Here is a 23,580-nt window from a genome sequence, read left to right as displayed (position 1 = left end):
TCTTTGGAGGATATTTGAGTAGCTCCTCTTCTTTACACACGATGTTACTGTAGGCAGCAGCTGGCTCCAAAATGGAACCCACTGGAGCTCATCAGGCAAGGACAAAAATGGACATAAAATTTTGTTTCAAGATTATTTGATTACTAAATCACACAAATGGAATAATCTAATTTCAATAGAAACAAAAATCTACTTTAATGAGGAATCATGTAGAAAAAAGATTTGTTGGATCAAATTAAAAGCGAAGAATAGCCAATGCTGAAAATGAATTAAATGATATCGTGGAAGCTTAAGGTGATTGATACTGTGTATGGGACAGGAGCTATTTTTCTTTCATTTCTATTATTTATCGAACTGTTTATGGCACCTTTATATTAAAATAAATCAAACAAAAAAATACTAGCAACCAAAGTTATTCTCCCTATTTCTCACATTTGAAACTCTCATTGTTTCAATTGCACGGTTTGGTGGCATTGAAAATATTCAAGAGTATCCCATACAAAAAACCTGTTAAATGAGGAATAAATATATCTGCAGCAATTCAATACACAGCATTTTCTGCACAGTCTTCACTAGTGCAGAACAAGAGAAGATAAGTCTGATGTGAAAGGTCTCTTGTCAATTGAGTTGAGTTAGGTTTTAGCTATTATGAGTTAGCTGCTATTTGCTGAAAGGGAACCATGACTAATGAACAGTCCATGTACTTTCTGGTGTAATCAGCAGCAGTGAGGGGTTAAATACACAGGACACTAGAAATGGGGAACTGAAGCTACATGCCAAGGCTAACTTGTTTTATTTGTATTTCAGTGATTTAAAGACAAAACAAAAATACTACCATTCATAAAATTAATTAATATTACAAGCTATTATTCTGCAGCGATATTGTTTTATAGGTCATAGTTTGTCACAAGATGTGAATTAAATGAATGTAATTAAATAACTGCAGTGTCATAATCAACTCAGTCTGGGCCAAATGCTACCAGTGCATGTGTGTAAATATGGGGTGATTATGGTATAGGTTAAAGTGGTTTAAAATTCAAACCAGTCTTATAAGTGATTATGGTTCTTCTGATTTAGCAGAGAAAAAAAATAATTTACCTTTATTTCATGTTATTTTAAGACCACGATCTCGATCAAGGGACAGTGGTGATGAAAATGAACCAATTCAGGAACGATTCTTCCGGCCTCATTTTCTGCAGGCTCCTGGAGACCTGACTGTTCAAGAAGGAAAACTATGCAGGATGGACTGCAAGGCAAGTGTCATGCAAAGGGTAGCAGCAGCCTTTTGATAACATCAGCTGACTCAAAACCCACATTGGTTTCTTTTCAAGACAATTTTGCCTATTGGCAGTTTCGGCTCCTGTTAGCAGGGTAATTATTCTCATTGCTTATGAGTGAGTAAGTGGACAGTAAAAGTTTCCCTCCCGTCCAATGAAAGTGCTTCAGGCAAATCTTAGAGCTCACAGTAAACTGATTTACAGAATTCACCTACACAGGGGTGTGGAGGGAAGCAGCACACACTATAAAGACAATGTGTTTCTACATTTCAAGTCTTTTCACTACTTGAGTTTTGAACCCCTGTTAAAAGTTTCAAACAGTATAAACCTGATTTATGACTCTGCTGAGCAGAAATAATTCAGGCTTGGGTGACTCCTGTTTACTTTATGCTGACCTGTTTGGGAGAAGCTGTTTGCTCTGAAGCAGTCCCCACAGCAAGTGGCACAGCTTTCAAGAGTGCAAGACTTGTCCACACAGACCCAGCATTAACTAGTGCAGGTGGTGCTGTCACTAGGGCACACCTCAGTGGAATGCAGCTTCAGAGGTCAGTAGTTAGTCAGCTAACATCTTTTTGTCTGCAAGCTTTCCAACAAGAAGTTAATCTAGAAAGGAATATCTTCTCATTCCACCCGAAGAGCAAACAATAAAAAAGACAAAAGGTGTCACCCTGCCTTTTGTTTTGCAATGTATTATTATTTAGCTTCTAGCCTATCTACACACTGATCTTTTTTCAGTCACGCCCATAAGACATCATGGAATTTAGGGAGTTGGCCAGAAAGTTAAGTAAATGACTACAACTGACTCAATGTGTAAATCAGGACAGAATTAGATCTTGAAATCTTTTGGTACACTTGCAGTAGCAAACCAAACCAAACTTCCTTGAAGAAACAAGTCAAGACTCCTCCAGTGTTTCATGTGGCTAAAACAATTTCCCACTGTTGTCTTTACACTCAAGGTTAGTGGATTACCAACTCCAGACCTAAGCTGGCAGCTCAATGGCAGACCAATTCGCCCTGACAGCAATCACAAAATGCTGGTGCGCGAGAACGGGGTGCACTCCTTGATCATAGAGCCGGTCACAGCCAGAGATGCTGGAATCTACACCTGCATCGCCAGCAACCGAGCTGGTGAGAATTCATTCAGCCTGGAGCTCACTGTTGCAGGTAACATCTTCATGCTAAGCTTGCAGACTGAGCACTGCCAGGATAGCGTGAAAAAAGGAAACAGGGATGATGTCAAATGACACGTTGAGGGGTGGAGGAAAGGGAAGAAAAGGAAAAAAGGAAACCTGGCAGTAACAGAAGTATGGGATATTTATAGGCGAGCTATTCATGTTACATTGTGGCATAAGTTGTCTGGCACATAATGCCTTTGCACACAGTTAAGAAAAGGGGGCTGCTGGCCTTGAGGCCACAGCCAGACTATTTCCCTGGATGTTTCTTTGTAATGACAATCTGTGCACACCCACGTCTACCCCTGGGCAGCCAGTGGGAATGCCTCGTGCATTTCACAGCACATCAGACTAATGCCACTGCAGACTTCTGGTACAGCAGTTCCTTCTTCAGTTAAAAGTCTGTGCTTTTGTGGAATATGGGGAGCACTTTTTACCAAGCATGGTGCAGCCAGTTTATCTAGTTGTCATGCTCTACATTTCAATTATTTTAAGACAAAATCAGCTTTTTATCACTCACTTTTCCCCCTGTTAAAATAATGATGGGACTGTCTTCTTCAGAGGAACCAGGACTGAACTTCATGGTTAATGAAGACAACACTTAGGTCTTTCATAAGACAGTTTCCTGCCACTTAGGTCTTTCATAATTGTTTTTGGCACACTGCTGAAAGAAAGGCTATGTTTTCATAGACAAATATCAACATAAGTGCAATCTTTATTTTCACAGCTAAGGAAGTACAAAAAGCACCTGTATTTATAGAGAAGCTTCAAAACACAGGTGTGACTGAGGGATTCCCAGTGCGACTGGAGTGTCGAATCTCGGGGGAGCCATCTCCTCAGATATTTTGGAAGAAAGAGAATGAGTCACTCACATACAACACTGACCGAGTGAGGTGAGACTGGCTTAGAGAAACCTCCCCATGTGTAACTTCAATGATGATTTATCCTGTAAAACAAATAAAAACCTAAGAGGTCACATGAACACTTTGTGTAAAGGGCATCTCATTAATATTAACTAGTGATTGTAATAATTTATGATATTTACTCAAACTTGCAGCCAGCCTGGTGCCTGAACCAGAAATAAAACTTTACTTGTTTTCCATCATTAGATTTACACTAAAGAAAACTACCTTTGCACTCTAAGCAAAAGATGAACTAGTTTTACTCTTCCTGAATCAAAACTACAGAAATTTGCTAGTGAAAATCAAGGTTCCAAAGGAACTCTCTGTGCTTTTCAGCAGAAACTCTAATTCATAATTCTGCTGTACAGTTAAGCAACTAAGATTCAGTATTTTACATTTTAAGATCTTCCTTAAGTTTCTTTATCCTTTCCACAAAAAGTCTGGGTCATATCTCGTGTTCCTGCTACTCCAGATGTCTTAATCCATAATCATGAAAGAAAAGTTACTTCATGTGTTTTTTCTTCTTAGTTTTCAGTACAGGATATTAAACTGCCAAATTGTCAAGCGTACTCAAGGCTTTATCTTCCAGTTGCTAAGTTCTGAGGAAGTTCTATTTTAATTAAAATTTTAATTAAAGTTAGACTGTAATCAATCTGCAACTATGATTGGGTCAGTTTATAATGCCATTTTAAAACAGCTTACACTGGTTTGTGATTTAAATTGTAATTTTCTACTTTTCTTTTGATTAGCATGCACCAGGATAACTACGGCTACATTTGCCTGCTTATTCAGGGAGCTACAAAGGAGGATGCTGGCTGGTACACTGTTTCAGCTAAGAATGAGGCTGGGATTGTGTCTTGCACTGCCAGGTTGGATGTTTATAGTAAGTGGCTTCAATTTTCATGATCATATTAATCCCCCCAAAAGCAACAGTTCTATAAGTTTGGGATTGTTCACAGAATGGTTTACATTGGTCTCTCTTTCTTTTGTTTATAGTTTCTCCTCAATAGTAAACATCTACTTCAAGACAACAAATGCTCTGTCAAAGTATATTTCACCATCTTTCAGACACCTAAAGCAAAACAAGCTTGCACGCTTTCTGGTTTTGCTTTGTACATTAAATATAGCTAATTAACAACAGATAACGGCATGATCATATGATTTTTGTGGATCATTATTACTGTTGTTTTGCTGGCACTTCCCTAACCTTTTGTATTCTTTTGTACATTAGTCTGTAATACACCTGTGATAGCTACCAGAAGTGTAGTAGATGTTTTTATGGCTTTCTGCTTAATTACTCAGTTTGTTCCAAAGCAGCCCTGTGTTTTCTTTAAGAATTATCTCTTACCAGTCTTCTCATAGCAAGAATTAACTGGGAGGGGGAAGGGGAGAGACTGATAAAGGATGGTTTCTGGGGTGGTGCAGGAAGTGGGAATTGTGAATAAGAGATTTGGCTCAGCATTCTTCAATATACAAGGAGGGGTGGCAATGGCAACCAGAAAATTTCATTTTACATGCAACAACTCACCCTAGAATAGGCCTGTTACATAATAGGAGTGCACAGAAACAACCTCCTTGCTGTCACCCTTCTCAGTGGCACAAGGAAATAAAAAACCAAAAAGTAACTCAGACCGTTGTATTTACTTACCAGATTGGAAGGTGAAACTAGATGCTGAGAAAAAAAAAAAAAAAAAAAAAAACAAAAACACAATGTGAAGAAATTAAACAAATTTACCTTTGAGATAATGGTTTTCTGCTTCTCAGAAATGACTATCTCCTTCACAAAGGGTTGCCTGAGCCTGTGGCACACTTCGGTGCACCGCTCAGGAAGGCTAACACTTGTTCTTTCCTTTTCAATCTCTAGCTCAGTGGCAACAGCCCGCTCAGCAGACCAAGCCAAAGAAGGTGCGGCCCTCAGCCAGCCGGTACGCTGCTCTCTGTGACCAAGGACTGGACATCAAAGCAGCTTTCCAGCCAGAAGCAAACCCAGTGCACCTGACAATGCAGCCTGGCCTGGTAGAGAGCGATGACCTGTAGATTCAGCTGCCGCTTCCATCCTTTTCTTTCAAAGCAGAAACACTGAAAGCCATTGCCTTGACCAATGATACTCCTATGTCACTTTATGCAAGGGCAGACACCTTCATGTACAAAAGATAAACAACAAACACAGTAACCATATATTCCTTATTCATTATACCAAATTAGAAGAATAGATAGATTATTAATAGAAATGTACACATTGCACAACAAATCACATTCACCGGTTCCTTAACCTATGTTGCTTCATAACCCTTTTCATAGAGGCCAAAATGCATCAGAGAGAAAGATTTTTCACTACATACCTTCGTAAGCAGTAAGTAGATGCTACACAGTCTTAATGGTGCAAGATGTTTTCTTCAAGGGTTATCAACAATTCTAAAATGGCTACACACATTCTGACAGCTACGATGAACAAGTGCAATACTATAAGAATGAAACAGGAAGGGACAAAGAAAAGAAATGTAAGCAAATGCTGTATCTCTGCAAACTGCTTTCTATTCAACCATGAAAAAACAATCTTTCTTTCAGTGCTGTTGGTATGGACATCAATACCCTTACTTTCAATTCATTTGTGTTTTTCCTTTTTGCCATCTTGGTTGGAGGAGGCTTATTTAAAACACATAGCAATGGCAGTCTAAGCAGAAGTAATTGTACTTCTGCAGGCCAGCAAAGAAGAGTTGAGACATAGTAACAATCTACTCCAGATTACACATTGGTAACTAGATAGGAAAAAATGCTGATAGTATAAACCACTGCAGTGAGTTACTGCAAGGGGTGGGAGGGACTGGGCAAGACGTTGAAACTCTCTGGATTTCCGGACAGCAGTGTGTAACCTTGTAATGCTCCCATTCAAGATTCTGAAATTCTAAAGTGAGCTGAAAACTAGAGAGTGTATGTATGGAATGTTTGACTGTTCAAAGCTTGTGTAATATGTATGAGGATTTTAGAAATGTATAGTAAGTGAAAAATGGATTGAAACTAAAACTACACTACAGATTTAAGTGACAAGTATACACCACAGGTGATAGTTTGCAAATTTGAGGAAGTAGAAAATGAAGATAGGCAAAAAAAATCCAATTTGCTTTTTGTTTTTTCTTCTTAGTATAACATGTCACTGGTAGATTTTATTTTTTCCTTCTCTTGACTGCAGGCAAATGTCAACTCTTTTGAGGGGTAGAGTCTGTGCACCATAGGTGAAAAGCCTGAAGGCTACTTACAGAATGCAAGGCAAATCCATCTGGAAGTGGAGCCCCACTTAAGTCACACCTGACTGGGTAGTTTTAAATTAGAAGCAAATGAATTTCAGTTGAATGGGAGGGAGGGAGAATGGATGGAAAAATTACTAGGCCAGACAAGGAAAATGGGTGTTTGATGGTACGAGCTACGGTCCTTTGCTAGGAAAGGAAAACACTGTATTCCTTATATGAAGCACATATATGGTATCTTTCATTATTTATAATAAAAGTGTTGAAATCTTTTATCTCAGTTCATTTATTCAGAAGTCCTGTACTTAGGGGTTTGTTTGTTGTTTTTTTTTTTTTTTTTTTGTAATTGTGTACACCATATATTGCATTACTGCTATATGTGTATTGCTTTGTAAGTACACAAAGTTTGTTTTGTTTTTTAGTGACTAATAAACTTTAGCACACAAGGTAGTACTATTCTGGTGCAGGATATGACTAGTAATGGGGATGGTCAATCCAGATTAATGTCAGTCTGTCAGGTGGGAATAATCTGATTTTATTCTAGAAGTATGTCATATCTTTTGCCAAATTTTCCTCAACTGTGACATGCTAATTTACTTTTTTGTTTAGCTTCACTAGCATTATTTTGCCACTTTTTATTTGTATTTATAAAAATGTATTATCATTACTTTGGACTGTTGTGCTGATATAATGTGGGTTTAGCATCAATAAATATTACACAAATAGAAAGTTTTCCTTCTGGTAAAGATTAATAACTTTTTTGGTACAAGCATTCAACTGTAAGATTTGGAAATTTTAAATATTATGAATACAGATTAAATGAGGCCTATATGCAGCATCTAAAAACTACTAGAATTTATCAGAATAATCTACTTGTGACCTGGAATCTTGTTTGAACAGAACAGAGGAATATTACTTATAAATTCTGAGAAACTTTTGCCAAATAGAGGAACTGGAAGATACTTTTTTTTTTTTTAATAGGCTAGAAGATATGCAGGTCTGTTTTGTATTTTTAATAATTGCAATATGTCATCACTTACAGTTGATTGATTCTATGCAAAAGACATGTTCTGAGCACTGGTAAATTCATTTAAGAGTAACAAGACAATATCAAAATTGAATTAAAAAAAAAAAAAGCCAGATTTACTTACAAAATCCTGACTGTTAACTAGTTTCTCCTTTTTTTCAATGTGAAGATACCAGGAAAGATGCAACATTATCCATTTTTTCTTTTGGGTTTACATTTCAAGCACTGATCACTACAAACAGGCTTCTGTCAGCAATTAAGTGAGCACTGACATTAATGGTGATACTGCAGCTGAAGTCACTGGAGTTGTGTCTGCTCACAGCAAGTTTGCCTTTGGCTTGGGGACTAAAAAACTGAGACTTGTTGAAGATGAGATCATCATCACTTTTTGCCTTTGTATATATGTACAGACACACTTAAGCAGTAAATCACATCTCTAAGCAGCAACATTGTTTTTATGAAAACATTCAGCTGTGCTGTTACTTAGTTACCGGGACTGTTTGGGCTTCCAGAGTCAGAGATAGAAGCGTGGCATAAGCAAGTTAACTTCTCAAGCCAAAAAGCAAAAATTCTTGGAAGCATCAAAGTAACTTCCACATAGTCCAAAGATAGCATGACCTGAGAGTGTACTTTTGTCATTTTTTAAGACTAAAAAATGAGCCTTGACTTTTTGCAAGACTTCCAGTTTAGGTATGGGAAGACTTCTAATTATACGTGAAGCTGATCAGTCCAAGCATATTCACAGCAATCAGAGACTCAATTCAACAACGATCAGGATGACAACAGAAACCTCTGTCAAGAATACCAGCAGTGAGGTGCAAAATCCCACATGCATGAAGGTTGTTGCAGCTGCTGGTGTACCTTAGCACACAGTGCCTTTATCCTACAGCTTTAAGGCAACAGCAACCATTAGTAAACAAACACAATTTGGCTCCATCACGGTTAACTGGCAGTTGGGGATCAAAACCAGTCCAGCTTGAAACCCCAGCTTATAAATCATTGTTTCTTTCGGTATCACCTCTTTCAAGGTGTATTTTAATTCACTTAGGGTGTATGCTAAGAAATGCCTTGATTTTCCACATCTGGACTGCTACATCCTCACCTCTGCAAGTAGCCCAAACAGATTTCATATGTACGTACTTCATGAGCTCACATTATCCAACATGCCATGATGCTGAGGGGATGAGCTGCATGCTCTGACTCCTTGACCCAGCTGCCAAACCCACACTGTGCACTACAGAAAAATTCAAGCATAGACTAGAAATGCCAGCTTGGATTATGCATGTTGGCTAATTCACTCCCTCACCATTCAAATGTACATGCAAGGGATAGAATTTGCTGACATTTATATCATTCTCCCGAACTAAAAGAAACAGCCTTCCCTCTGCACAGATTTTCTGTTTGAACAGGAATATGAGCACGTGAAACACATCAGGCAGATGGAAACACAGTTCCTGCCCCAAGGAATGTATAATGTATTCCAGACAGCACACAGTATTCTTTGACTTGTCTTAAAGCTTGCAACTCTTAACTCAAAATTAGGCCATTTTGCATTCTTTAACAGAAGTAATTAAAACATAAAATTATCTAACACTGCACTGCATGTCTACTAAAAATGTGTTTGGAACATAATGCTCAGTCACATCTAGAGCACAAAAGCCAGACAAGGAGCGGCAGGATCTGCACAGAAATTATTTCAGCAGCCATACAGATGGAGATGAACTCCAACACCACCTAGAAGGAGAAATTTTGTGCTTTATAAAACAACTGCAGTGTAATAGGTAACCCTGGGGACTGGCCAAGTCTTGTAACTGCTATCACTTTTTAGTTCTGCAATAGCATAAATGGTCCAGAAACAGCTGCAGAACAAGAAAGCAGAAAAAAGTAACAGTACACGGCCATTGCACAGAATGATTACAGCACTTACAGGAGCTCCACAAATCTCATCACACCAAATGGATTATGTTAGGACTTTTCTCCTGTGTGCTTAACAACACAGTTTCAGTGAAACATATTGTCATCAAGCTTTTTTGGACAACTCTTGGCCCAGACATCATAGAGTGTAGAGAACTGAGGCTACAAAACCCAGACTGCCAAACAGGACCTTTCTGAGCTACTGCAAAAGGTGCTGAAAATAAGATAAGACTTGCTATACAACAGGAACCACACCTGTAATCTATTGTGAATTAAGGACCTCTCCCATGGTGCTGTCCTGAAAATTAAGGTGAACTATAAAATTATAGCTGCTCTCTGTTCTATATATGCATTCCAACAACAGAGCTACAAGAGCCTGCAAAGAATGGATGCAGTTCCAGTCTGCTGCTGACAGGGACATCTCACCATCAAAACTCATACATGCACACTAAATGACATCTAAACAAAACAAAACAAATTACTATATTCCTTCTTTTCTCTAAAGTTGTAGGAAGTCTGCAGTAGAAATTTACCAACTATCTGAAAAACAAGGATAAAAGGTCATACTGAGAGGATCAGAATTTAAAAGCTCATATAAAGCTCATACTGAGAGGATCACTGCAACTGAGAGCTTTTAACAGGTCATTGGCATCCAAGTGTTGACAGTACAGCCTCTAGCACAGAGCTGGAACAAGCAGTTGAGTGCATTCAGCATTAAAAATACTGAGCTGGGAGATCTGCAAGTCAGAATTCACAAAACATCAAACTGCTTCACTAACAAGCTTCAGCAATACCATACAATCATTTTGCACTTACTCTTAAACAAACTGTTCAAAATCATGCAGCAATTTCAAACTCATCAGCACACTACACATGCAAGGGCACCTCAGTACCATCAGCCAGCAGCCTGGGAAATGTTGAGGAACACCCACACAACTGCATTTGTTCAGTGACATCTGCCCCCCACACTCCCACTGACACTGCCCTAGTCTGTGTGTAATGATACCAAGGAAGCTTTGGTGGCTTTTACTTGGGTACTGTCCCACTGCATTTGATACTGACATATTTGAACTGGCAGTTTTTTTATATACTATATAAAACATATAGAACATATACTATACTATATAAAACATATAGAACATATCCCAGACCTTACCAGATATGAGCTGTTAACATAAAAAATAAAACCATAAAAATACCAGACCAGTTGTGATTATAGACATGTTGATCCAAAGGTGTTTGGCAAGGTACAGGTAGCATTTTTTTACTAACAGACATATCTACAGCAAAATGAAGCCTTTAGCATATGATCTGAAATTGGACACAATGTGTGTGTGAAAATCAAATATAACTTGGCACTTAGCAGAGTTCTTACTTCTTCAGGCACTAAGCATACCCTATGATTTCTCTCCACAACTACACTTGACCTGTCTTTTCAAACACTGATTAACTGGATCAAGTGGGAGCACCTGGACTTGAGGAGTTCATTTTTCATTTGCTTCACTTAAATGAACTACACTGTTCTTCCAAAAAAATAAGTCACATAATTGCAACAGCCAATATACATTTCCAGGTCATGTAATACAACCTCACACTGTGCAACACATGAAAGTAGGAAAATTTGTTTTACAGCAATAAATAATCATTACAATGTATATTTAACTGTAGGTACTGATATAACAAAGAGATTTTGCAGCCTGGGATTAAGATATCTACTTCCTATCCAAATTTCACTGATCTCAGTATGAAATCCTTTCCATCTTTAAAAGTCATGCTTTACAACCCCCAGCAGCTCAGGATATATGACCCAGGATTTTACAAAACCAGTAACAGGGATGCCAGCATCAGCATAGAGGCAACTCCACTTCCCTAAAACAATACAGGTTTACTCACCAAGTCATCACCAATACAATAATGCCTTAGGATAGACTGCCCTCAGGAGGCCACAGTGAAATCTCTTCATGGGATACAACCCTATCTCACTCAGCATGCACCACCTCAGCCAACACTATATACTTCTGTTACCACAGTCTGCAAAAGCTGTTCACCACCAGAGCTCCTCCTTACAGCTGCAATATTTTAAAAAAATCCCAAACCAAAACCACCTCATGAACATTTTATGTGTCCTGCTACAGAATTTTACTGACAATAATCACAGATGGCTTGGGTTGGAAGGAACCCTAAAGATTATCTAGTTCCAAATCCCCTGCCATGGGCAGGGACACCTCCCACTAGACCAGGTTGCTCAGAGCCCATCCAGCCCATCCATTGCAACAGATGCCTCAAGAGCAAGAAAAGACTGTTTGTGTTATCCAGTGAGCTCACTACAGCAAATTCTAAGTTACAACCGTATTTCTTGAGAGATAAGCAGAAGTAAGGCTCCAATGTCATACCCAGGAAAAAAGATGAAGAAGAGTAGTCCATCATCTTCCCAAACATTAGAAGAATGCAGAGAAGACATACAAAACAATTAACTTTCTAGGTCTACAATGCGCTTCAACTAAACCCCAGAACATGCAAACCACACTACCTATGAACTTTGAACTGAATCAAACTCAAAGGCAACAGAGGAACAATTTTAGGTTTCCTAACTTGGTAGTGCAAGGCAGGTCACAGAAATGACAGTGTAACCTTCTTTTAGTAAGGATATCCTCTCTGAAGCAGGAACCCAGCTGAGTAAAAACTCAAAGCAATCATTATGGGTGAGTGAGAAAGAGGGTTGCATTGTAAGAGGACTGCATTGTAAGAGCTGAATTAAATGACAGCTGCAAAAGCAGCCACCCTCAAAACCTGCCTTGATGGTCTCTTTAGAAATTCTGTGGTGGTAGTGAAAGGTCATGTACAAACCAGAGACATGGGGTGGGGCAGGAGAAAAGATGTGGAATAAAACACAGAGTAAGTTAAATATCAGATTTGCACTGCAGCCTTCTTTAAATACTCCCAAAACTAGGTGGATGAGGCAAAGTTCCAATGCATGCCTGAAAAAACAGTTCAAAGAACAGGACTACAGATTCTTTAGAAACTGCAGAAACATGGAGTAGTGGGAACCCAGAAAATACTCTGTTCTTAAAGAGAAAAAGAGGCAAAAAGATGCTAATATTTAAGAGACTGTAGGAGATTTTAAAGCAACATAGCAGGTGAAGAAACATCAGATGGATAAGAGCACACTCTCATTTCCATTAGGAATGGAATCACAGAAACTATATCTAATATTATAGTGCACTGAAGTTTTAAAAATTCAATTGAGTAATCATTTTAAGTCAGTCAAGTGCAGTCTGACTCACAAACACTCATATGTAGAAAACCCCAAACATTCATATACAGCTTGGCATAAATGCCAGCAGCACAAGATGTAAAGCTCAGATGTCTGCTTTTAATCAAGGACAGTGACAAAACAGACATACCAGAAATATGATGGAAGATCAAAAAGATATTGATACAAAATATATAGAAGAGTCATAAAAATAAATATCTACATATTAAATCATCCAATCAAACATGGATTGAATTTCCAAACCTAGCAAGGTAAACTCTTTTATTAGGTGATATTGGTACTCCCACCTTTAAGATGGATATGTGTGGCCATAGCTATGACATCTGAGATGTCTAAGGCCAGCAATGTAACTGTGATGACAGACAGCAATCATGAGCATGTTGGATAAATGTCACACTGAAGAGGCCAAGATCACTATTTTAATATATTCTTTTTCATGCAACTGATCAGGCCCACCCAGCTCTGGCTGTGGTCACTCAGCCTGAGCCAAAATGCTACTTTCAAATAGTGATTTTTTTTTAATGGTGACTTTTATTTCTGCATTTATTTCACTTTTATTTCTATTGACCCAGTTTATTAATAAAGACAGAAGTCCACTACCACAGACTTCCATAAAAAACAAGCAACATATAATAAAATATTTACATTAAGCCAAAAAGACAAGTCAAAATTAAGATGCAGCCCAATAACAACACCAAGATTGAATGTACTGAACTTCAGTACAACAATTTTAAATACACACATCAAATTACAATTTTTGTGGAAAGGGGGAAGCTCCTAGCATTTAAACATCAACCTTTGTGAAACCATCAATCTAGCTTTAGGAGTCAAATTTAATCAGTCAATGAATGTAACATTTACAGCCAGATCAAGTTCAGAGGAATAATCTGCAAAAATAATCTGCACCTCAGGAACAGGAACTATGCCTGAAGAAGGCAAGCAGATGATCAAATAAAAAGCAAAGTGCTCAGGGAAGGAAAACCTACTGAGGAAAAAAATCCCCAGACTCTGAACAAATCCCTGTGATCAGTTTTTGGTACCATGGAGGAACTCGAGGACAACTTCTAGAGGCACCTTGTTGAAGGTTTTACTCCTTCCTTTACACTGGGAGAGGTTACAGAGGAAAGTGACAAAGGGGAGAGATGAGGCTTTCACTCCCCAGTGCTAACAGAAACCAAGTAAGTGCAGTGGGAGACTTCTGAGTGAAACCTGCCTCGAGTGACCGGAAGCTGGCAAACGTGACAGCAAGTTCTTGTCATTTTAGTGGGTGGAAGGACCACTTGTTTTTTGAGAAGAGATTCCAGAGGGATCCAGGGAATTAAAGCCTAAATCTATTTTTCGGTACATAGCAAAGTGCCAGAAATTGTTCTAAAGCCAAGAAAACAACAGGATAAATATACAGAGTTGCTTTTGCAAATGAAAGTCATGTTTGATAAACATTTTAGAGTTCTTCTAAAAAGAACTTAAAAGAGATGAGAATATGGAGATCTAATAATGGTGCATACTTGAAATTCTAAAAGGCATCTGACACAGTCCCTTGCCAAAAACTATTAAAGATGCTGTGCTGCCAAAAGAAGTTGTCATATCAGTACATTGTTTAAAGATAGAAGACAAAGGGTATGAATCAGCAGTTGTTCTCTCCCCTAAGGATGTGCAGTGCCAAGAAAGCACCACAGTTCCTCTGTAGGGGAAGGCAAAGTACAACCTATTTCTAAGGGTTCTGAGACAGCAGTTTCTGAATACCACAGTGTATTCCAGTAACACCAAGTTAAAGTAATAAAGAGATTAAGGAATTAAAAAATTGCAGAATGATTTCACCGAGGAAATAGGTGTTAAAAGCAGGAAACCAAACTCACTGTAGATATCTGAGAACAATTCATGCTGAAAAAATACAAAAATTCAGACTTTTGCACATATATATGGAAATGAGCTACAAGTTGACCATTAATTATTCAGGACTGAGTTACTGTTCTGAAAATACAAGTGCAACAGTTAGGAAAAAGCAAAACACCCAGGCATAATTTTTGGAAACAGTATAAAACAAAACATAAAATAATTTAATTTTTTAAAATAGATCCACAGTGAATTCTGCAAGAAGTTCTACCTGGTGCTCCCTCCTTGAGAAACTGGAAGAGTAAAGCAAAGTTCAACAAAGACAATTTAAGACACAAAAGAGCTCTCCAGCAACAAGTAATTAAAAGAAATATGACTCTTCAGTACGAAACAGAAACAACTAAGGCAGGCAGGATAAGATAAGAAGTCTACAAATTCAAAAGCAATACAGAGAGAGCACTTGAGGGTTGTTTCTAATGCCTGCAGGCCTCAACCAGAGCTGCACACTGGTGGGTTCAAATATCCCAGTCACAAACTGCTGGAGGAACCAGAGTCTTCTAAGGAGATACACACCTGATCTGTCACCTACCCTGCACAGTCCCTACGTCCCCTGTTCAGGACATCACACCAGACCAGACAGACCCAGCATCATGTCAACCAATTTTCTGTTCTAATTTACCAGTTCAGAGAAGGGGGGGGGGAGCCTTTTAAAAGTGTGATTTAAAGCTACCAACACTTCAGTCTGGCCCTATGGCAACAGCAATAATAAAAACATAGTATGTACTGGAACTTTTTACAGAAATTACTGTGTGGCATGCTGAGATTCTTCTGACAGAATTATTTCAGGTTTTAATTGCAAATATGAACAAAACATTCAATTGCTGATAACTTGTTTAACAACTCCCTTATCCCCCCAAAAGAAGGATAATAATAATTAGGATCAGAACTTACTAAAAGAAAATTATTTCTAGTTTCTTAGGTTTGGCTTTTGGTCAAGAAATGTCACACAGGGTTTGTTTGTAAAAGACCAAGGGCGGGTATGGGCAGCAGCCAAGTCACTGACATATTCCTACTTGACTAGTGAAAATGTACCAGCTGTCCTTCCTCACCTTCAGGGCCCTTGGGAAAATTCACATCATCTCTGGCCAACTCCTTCTATCAAGGAAAAACATAATTAGCAATTATATTTTTGGTGCAAAGACATATGACACATAACAGCGATAACAGGAAGATAAGGACTCCTGGAAGGATTACTTCTATGGTATTTTATATTCCAAAGTGAGTAGCACAACCAACTGCAAAATTTCCTGATCATACAAGTACTCCTTGTATTATTTCTCAATACATACCTGCAAGAAGCTCGAACATGTATTGTTTTCTGGCACAAAGACAAAACTTCTCAGCTGCACAAAGGAAGAAAATCTCCAACTTTAAAGCCACAGTTATCATCAGTGAGATCTCTTCTTTCTGTATTGTGGTGTGTGCCAAGATGGGAAGCAATTTCAAAAGCTGAATCAACATCTGGATCATGATGCAATGAACACCAGAGCTAAGAAGTGAAAGTCCTGAACCACATTCATAGTTTTTTTCAGAGATAATAAAAACATCAATTATCAAAAATTACTCAAGCTCAATAGAAAAGCCTGAGGTCAAACATTTGGTAAGTTTTCAGCAAGACAGGAACACTCAGAATCATTTACAGCAGAATAATTACTGTGCTTCAAAAGCTGCTTTGAATAAAATAAATGGCCATTTTATTGACTATACATACATATGAGGGATCATCAACTTAAGAGCTGAACTGAGTGCTCATGAAAATACAGAGCAAAACACAAAACACCTTGACTTCATGCTCTGGAAGTGATACATGTTCTAAGTATGTACCGAGTCCTTGCAGTGTCTTACAGAGCAAGGTGTGCAGCTGTAGTGTTCAGCAGTGCATGTGCAGCTCAAGCGGAGAGTATGACAGGATTAGCAGCTCCAGTGCTGTAGCAATCCTCCAGTGGGCACACACCAGAGCCCCTGGACTGAGTGAGTGCTGTACATACACTCAGAAATGGAACCGAGTAGGCTTTGTCTTTATAAAAACACAGTGCATATAATTAAAGCTTCTAAAGGCAATTCAGGTATGCTGAAGATCTAGAAGTTCCTAGCTTTGTAGCGTTAGGTACAAACAAACAAAGCTCAAAGGAAACTCCTTGCTACTTTATAGGGACTAACTGATAAGAATGCAAAACTATGCAGTTCACAATCTTTGCCCTACTTGAAAAACTTGATGCAATCATACCTGCCACCCAATAAACATGTCTCTGCACTTTATTAACCTTTGTGTAACATGATAATTAAAATAAAATCTCATTCTTTCCCAAATTAGAAAACAGGACTTTATAAAAATTCAGTGCTTTAAAAACATATCAGCACATTATTAAAGCTATCACTGTATCAAAACCAGATCTTTTTCAAATTGTTTCATACACAGACTTTGTAATACCAAACAGACTCTTCAGGCAGCTAAACACACACATTGTACCTCACTGCTGCTGAATTTCTCCTCTGACTAAAAAAGACCAAGTCAATTATGTACATCAATCTTCAAACGATTTCCAGCCCTCTCCCTTTATTTAGAATATATTTATATATTACCGTCATGACATTGAAGCAGTCCTTTATTCAAGACAGTACTTAGGTCATAAGCTGCAAGCCTCCATCTACAACCAGAACACTCCCTGTAATATATGGGCATTCTAGAAGAAAGACAACAGCTTGTGCAACTTCATGAGGCTCTCCAAATCTTCCAAGGGGAATTGCTTTCTTCAACTGATCTTCTTCCAAATGAGCTGTCATCTCTGTGTGAATAAAGCCTAAGAGCAGAGAGATATAGGAAGAGTTACCTAACCTTCAGCTAAATTTATCTAGTGGATTTCCCACTGAATCTTACAAAGTGAAATCTATTACCAGGATTCAGCACCAGCTACCATACTTCAAAGTCTCCCAAAGCAGCCCACATCATTTGATGGCCAAAATCACTTTCTTATCTAACCAATAAAATACTTTTCGTTTTTGGAAGCAATAATGCAATAACCAAAACGCAGAAAAAATGTTAAAAAACCCAAACAAAATCAAACAAGAAAGGGAAACTAAAATTCAATCAAAAAACTATATTTAATATCACTTTTCTAAAAGAAAAAATATACTCATTTCACCAAAATGTTCTCAATTAAAATATGAGCACAAAATGTCTGGCAAGAAACCTTCTCTGACTTTAAAGTGTTTGCATTCTATTTTAGAACTTCTGGCAGTTCTTGCATAGTTTCTACTAGAGCACTCATTTGAAGAATATTTCTTGACATTTTTGAAGGACCTTTTTTACAGTTTCAAATTTTCTGAGATTTGGCTTTCCCACTGCTGCACAACTCTACACAAAAGCTGCAGCTTTATAAAGAGCTGATCTTACCTGCTTTCTAGCTGCCATCAAGAAGGGCAAGACTCCCTTTTGCTTTCTACTGTAATACTCTGCCCCTTTATGATGGCTGTGGATGAGCTGCTCAACTCACTAAAGAATAAAAGTATTTTTCCTGCCTAGTTCACAAGCTGAACAGGTTCACGTGGAATTCTGAAAGGCATCAGAGGTAGCAGAAGGTGAGCAGCAGTGTACACAGTTATGGGTGGAAAAATTCAGAAAATATAGAAGGGGCTTTTCCTTAAGGGTGGCAGTTTGCTTGAACTAGATCATCTTACAAAAGCACAGCCTTTGCTCACAGAAATAACTTTCAGGATTTCCTCCTTTTACTACAGGGAGATAGAGGTGCTTTTATGACAGCTTTCTTATGGTTTGTCATGTTACTGTAATAACAAACAAGCATCCTCTAGCTGGAGAAAAGGGTAGCTCTCAGTCTCTAATTAGATCTAATCTTTCCATCTGCAAGGACAGCAAATTCTGAAGAAGGATCAAAGGAAAAAAACTACATTCATTATGTAATAATGGATAGAAGAATAGGTAGATTCACTCTTCCAAATTTCTTGATGTTCCCTTGAAAAGACTGAAGGTTTTCTAAAAGAATGTATTATTCTTCAAACAAACAAACAAAATATATTAAAAATATTTACTTACAAAGCTGAAGAAAATAATAGAAATTAGTCTTAAGTTACTTTCAGAGTGCAAGAAATATCCACAGTCTTAATGAATTGCAACAGTCAAGGATGCAGGAATTCCTCAAGAACTAACCTGGAGCAACAAGGTTGACTCGAATTTGCTTTTTTGCTACTTCTTTAGCAAGAGAGCGTGAAAATCCAACTAATCCTGCTTTGGTAGCACTATACACACTCTGACCAGAGTTGCCTTTAAGTCCTACAATACTCCCTAAAATAAAGAAACATCAAAGAGAAGATTAAATGGGTAACTTGAAACATTGTACTCACTTGATCATTTTAGTTTTAAACTTGGAATGAAAAATGAGGTCACAAGAAGAGTAAAATATGCATGACTTTATGCACTTTAGCCTGCTAGGATAAGCAAATGTCCCAATTAGTTATGATTTTTGTATAATTCATGTATCTACGTTGACCAACAAGCAGCAGGAAAGTAAAATTAAGACTTTTCTAAAAAAAGTATCCTTGCCCACATTAAATAAATAAAGAAAGAAACTGACTAAACCTATCAATTCTTAGTTAATTGCCAGCAGCTGGTATATATAGGCATTGAAAGAATTGGTAAGAATAGCAAAGTTTGTTTTTTTCAATAAAATATAAACTCTGAGGTGTTTATTACTGAAGAAAGCTATTTAGAAGTTGCTGAAATTACACAAAAGAATAAGCACTCATAAAGAAATGCTAAATATAGAATGTCTAAATAAAAGGAAAAGAAGTAAATTGCAACAAGCAATGTAATATGTTACACCTGCTGAACATTTCTAGAAGACTAGTACACAGAACTCCACTGGCTGACACAAACAACTTACCTATATTGACAATAGCACCTCCCTGCTGCTGAATCATGACCTTTAGAGCAGCCTTGCATGTCAACATTGTTCCCAAAAGGTTTGTGTGAATCTGGGCTATCATATCTTCAGTCTTGGTTCTCAGTAGCAAACGATCCCTGACAAACAAACAAAAAAACCCCAAAGAATTCAGTGAACAACCCCCTGATCATGTTTACTCATAAAAAAAGACTGTTGGACAGAATATTAATGGGGTGTATGTGGTTCCATACATTTGAGCATTCAAAATGACAATGCTGCAAGAGCTACACATAGCAAAAAACATGCTTAGCCATGTTAAAGTTAGCCATGCTCCTAGACAGAGAGCCTCCTTTGCAAGCACTGTTTTGGACCATTCTGGGAGAAAAAGTAGAAGAAAGAATAGAGGGGAAGGCAAACTCAGAATGCAGAAACTACAGTGAAAGCCATATCATCTGTTAGCATTTTACTGCCATCAGAAACAAAATATTGGCAAGGACTTAATATTGTTTTCAGATGTGCTCATTAACAACACTCTTACTAAGCACAAAGGGCCAGAGCACCTTACAGTGGGCTGCCTGCAATTACCTATTGTCTTGTCAGGAGTAACCAACCTGTTGATCCCAGCTGCATTAACCAAGTAGTTAATAGGACCCAAATTCCTCTGCATCTCCTCAAAAGCCTTTTGGACTTCTTGTTCACTGGATACATCACAGCTAAGTGCCAGATGTCCTGCTGTATTGAAATATATATAATGTCACAGTAAAAGCTGTACTTAATTCATAAACCTCCTTCAGAATGTATCAGCTCAGTTGCAAAACAGATGTTGAACTAGTTATAATTTAAGGAACCTATTTAATCCCCAGGCAATTAAATAAAGATGATTTTCAAGTATAGTATTCATCAGTTATGTGACAATTCCTTGTTTTATATTTTTTGCCTTTTGGAGTGAGAAGTTCAGTGTGAGCAGACTGCTCTCAGTTCTGGCTTCTTCAGGAGCTGAGGATGACTCAGTTCACACCACCTCTATTGTGACCCCAAACAATTCCATTCATCTTAAAATTGCCATCATGCAGATAAAAAAGGCAATCTACTCTCTCAACGACTCTTGTGCAAACAGAATCAAAGCAAAACAGCTGGTTTTTAATGTTCTTCAGCCTTTATTTTCCTTTCCATCTAGCTAAACAAGAGGGGTTGTTCCACGAGTCCCCCAGGCAGGGAGCAGTGAGGGGTGCCCAGCAGCATACGTACCGCCAAGGTGACGGGCAGTGCTCTGGGCCATGTCCAGGTTCCTAGCAAGGATGGCCAGGCGGCAGCCCTTCTGCGCCAGGAGCTCTGCCACAGCTCTGCCTATCCCACGGGATCCTCCAAAAACAGCACACACCTTGCCCATCTTCAAAACATTCCAGAAACTGCAAGTAAACCATCAACTTCGCGTCCAGCAGAGCAAGACATTAACTGTTCTTGTCAACTCACAGCCTTTACCTGTTTGCAGCAGTTTGTAAGAGCAGGTTACAAAATTAGTGATTTGGGTTTTATTCGTTCATTTGTATTCATTTCTTTATTCAAAATAAACAGCTGAACAACTTAGACACCACCTCTACAAATGAAAGTTAATTCTGAAATATTTATGAAGTATTAAAAAAATTATCACACACATAATCTAGCATTCCAATACTAGAGTTATGGCAACTCTTATTCAATTGATGAATTATGTGATTTATGTACCTAAAGGCCACAATGTACTGTTCAGCTGCTTATTCAAAGCTGATGTACTGGTTGTAATTATATTGCTCTTGCAACCACTATTCTTGTGCTGAAATCATTTGGCCTCAAGGTCTCACTCCATCCAAAGTATCTGTGTTGGACACCACCAGTGCAAATGTTACTGAGTATGATTTGAAACTATTGTATTTACACTGGTTTAGTACTGTCAGACTGTGTTTTACCACTAGCCTGGGGATTTTTGTTTCTGCTTTCAAAGGAAGAAAAAAAGCTTTTTGAAATACGAAATTATTCTGAAGTAGCTAGCTTTGATGTTCAGAATGGAGTACACAAAGGAAGCACTTCTGTAGAATGATCTTTTATTCTGCAAGCTCTAGAAACCAATCAGCTGGTTTGGGATTTCCTGAGGAGACAGGGGCAGAATCAAGCAGTAACAATGAATCTTTTTTCCATACATTTGAATAAATCCTTTTTGAACCCAATTATACTGTCTTCATCCCGAGGCAACGAGCTTTATTATTTGTGGGCAAGTACTTCTTTTTGTTCTTAATTTGCTTTCTGATTAGATAATTCTATGCATTTCTCCTCATACCTTCCCCTCACTGTTTCACTCTCCACCTGTATCCTCTTTCAGGTCTATTCAGTTACTCCTACACATATGGAAGCTATTCAATACATCACTAAAGAGTGTGCCGGTGCTTAGACCTTACCCTCGGCCTCACTGAGCTCTATTAAACCCTTCTGGATGAGTGATGATCAGAAAAGCACATGGTACCGAGTGTGCCAGGCCACCACCAACTCATGCAGTGGCATGATGAGTTCGGTCTTCTGTGACAGAGTCTGAACAAGCAGACGGTCTGTCCTTTTCCCTAATTAAGTATTCACAAGTGCCTGAAACCAACCCACGTGTCTGCCTTCCCTGGCAAGTTCTCAGAGCAGAGAAAAGCCCCTTGTGCATTAACCAGGCATTCACAGGCGGGGCCGACCTGCAACACAGTACATACATACAGTTTGTGCTCTAACACAGAAACGCCACACAGGCTCCCTGGAGCTGGGACTTGGGAGGGAAAAGCTGCAGCAGGAGTCACGCCCCGCTGCTCCCTGGATAAATAACGGAAGGGAAAACCAGCTATACTTGGAGCAACAGGCACACGCAGGCACCTCTACCACCTTCGCTCTTCTTTCAGAGCCAAACTACGTAACGCGGGGCTCCGAGGGGACCACCCCACAGCGCCCGGCTGCCAGCCCAAGGAGGGCACCTTTAACCAGGGCGAGCGGGGTTCCCCCAGCCGTGCCCGGCCCAGCCCGGCGCCTCCCTCCCTCCCTGCTCCGCCCGTGGGGCTGAGCTGGGCTCCCGCCCGGGCCCGGCTGCAGGTGGAGCCCTCGGCACGGACAGCGGGAAGCGGGGCACGCCGGGACCGAGCCGAGCCCGCGCGCCGCCGGTGCCACGGTGGGGGCGGAGTCGCCCCGTGCCGTCCCTGCGAGTCCCCGCAGCCGCTCCGCGCTGTCCCTGCGTGTCCCCCCAGCCCTGCGTGTCCCCCCGGCCCCGAGCCAGGCGCGGCCTGCGGGGCGCACGGGCAGGGAGCCGAACGCGAGGAGCGCGTCCCACGTGCGCTCCGGTACCTCCCGGCCGCCGGCTCGCTTCCCTCACGGAGCGCGGTTCCCTCCCCGGGCAGGCCGGTTCCGCTCCGCGCTGAGCGCACGCGTCACGGCGAGCGGCCTGACGTCACGGCCGGGGCAGCGGCCGCCGGCACCGGGCTGCGGGCTCGGGGCGCTCCCGCGGCTCTGCGGCCGGACGGGGCCCGGCCCGGCGCTGAGGGGCTCAGGCCTCAGCAGCCTGGCACATTGGAGGCCTCTCTGCTTTCGCCTCACGCTTGCCGCTTTGCAACTCCAATTTACGGCGTCCGGCCTGGAGCTGAAGCTCTCAGTCCTGCCCTTGTTACCCTCTTCCTGCACAGAAATGTGCTTCATATAGAGATACAAACAATTAGATGAATCAGGATTTTGTTTCTCTCATTTTCACGTATCCTTGCCCCAAAATCGCAAGGACTTTGTATGGGGTATCACTGTAGCAGAGGAGTTAAATTTCAAACACGTTAAGGTAGATAAGCCCAAAATACAGAAGCATCTGTGAGAGTTTCTATTCAGGAACCAAAGCAAACTTCATTATATGCAATTAAACTAATATTAAAAAACTGTTACAACAGTAATGCTATTTACAGTTATGATCCATGTCCGATGATGTGCTGGAGGGGT

At 39.6% G+C, this 23,580-nt stretch overlaps 2 protein-coding genes across 6 annotated transcripts in view; one reads left to right on the top strand and one right to left on the bottom strand.

Annotated features, from left to right (window-relative positions):
• PALLD (palladin, cytoskeletal associated protein) overlaps nucleotides 1–7,325 on the top strand; it is a 187,059-nt gene extending 179,734 nt beyond the window's left edge. For all 3 annotated transcript variants that reach the window (XM_058803342.1, XM_058803340.1, XM_058803341.1), the window contains 5 exons: nucleotides 1,121–1,246; nucleotides 2,227–2,441; nucleotides 3,177–3,342; nucleotides 4,101–4,234; nucleotides 5,216–7,325. In XM_058803342.1, the coding sequence (XP_058659325.1) occupies nucleotides 1,121–1,246; nucleotides 2,227–2,441; nucleotides 3,177–3,342; nucleotides 4,101–4,234; nucleotides 5,216–5,388 (814 nt within the window). In that variant the 3' untranslated portion in view covers nucleotides 5,389–7,325. The remainder of the gene's footprint in view (nucleotides 1–1,120; nucleotides 1,247–2,226; nucleotides 2,442–3,176; nucleotides 3,343–4,100; nucleotides 4,235–5,215) is intronic.
• An 8,765-nt stretch (nucleotides 7,326–16,090) lies between these two features.
• Nucleotides 16,091–23,005, bottom strand: CBR4 (carbonyl reductase 4). 3 transcript variants are annotated; one of them, XM_058803890.1, is made up of 6 exons: nucleotides 22,948–23,005; nucleotides 20,851–21,084; nucleotides 20,214–20,334; nucleotides 19,603–19,739; nucleotides 18,870–19,004; nucleotides 16,091–17,505 (listed from the first exon to the last, which is right to left on the bottom strand). In XM_058803890.1, exons 2-6 carry the CDS (start codon nucleotides 20,990–20,992, stop codon nucleotides 17,327–17,329), a joined length of 714 nt encoding a protein of 237 aa, XP_058659873.1. In that variant the 5' UTR covers nucleotides 20,993–21,084; nucleotides 22,948–23,005; the 3' UTR covers nucleotides 16,091–17,326. The 3 variants fall into 3 exon arrangements, with proteins under 3 accessions (XP_058659873.1, XP_058659875.1, XP_058659874.1); XM_058803892.1 differs by having other exon boundaries at nucleotides 20,851–21,011; nucleotides 22,948–23,002; XM_058803891.1 differs by lacking the exon at nucleotides 22,948–23,005 and adding an exon at nucleotides 22,329–22,475.
• Between the last annotated feature and the right edge of the window lie 575 nt (nucleotides 23,006–23,580).

Source organism: Ammospiza caudacuta, chromosome 4 (assembly GCF_027887145.1).
Source record: "Ammospiza caudacuta isolate bAmmCau1 chromosome 4, bAmmCau1.pri, whole genome shotgun sequence".
Classification (NCBI taxonomy): domain Eukaryota; kingdom Metazoa; phylum Chordata; class Aves; order Passeriformes; family Passerellidae; genus Ammospiza; species Ammospiza caudacuta.
Note: the sequence above shows the minus strand (reverse complement) of the source record. Positions and strands in the feature narration are given on the sequence as shown.

Coding starts and splice junctions, on each gene's coding strand:
- CBR4 (XM_058803890.1), bottom strand. CDS start 20,992: ATGGGCAAGGTGTGTGCTGTTTTTGGAGGATCCCGTGGGATAGGCAGA. Junction 19,005..19,602: donor AGGTGCTATTGTCAATATAG/GTAAGTTGTTTG, acceptor TCTTTATTTTAG/GGAGTATTGTAGGACTTAAA. Junction 17,506..18,869: donor AGTCAACCTTGTTGCTCCAG/GTTAGTTCTTGA, acceptor CTCTGCTCTTAG/GCTTTATTCACACAGAGATG.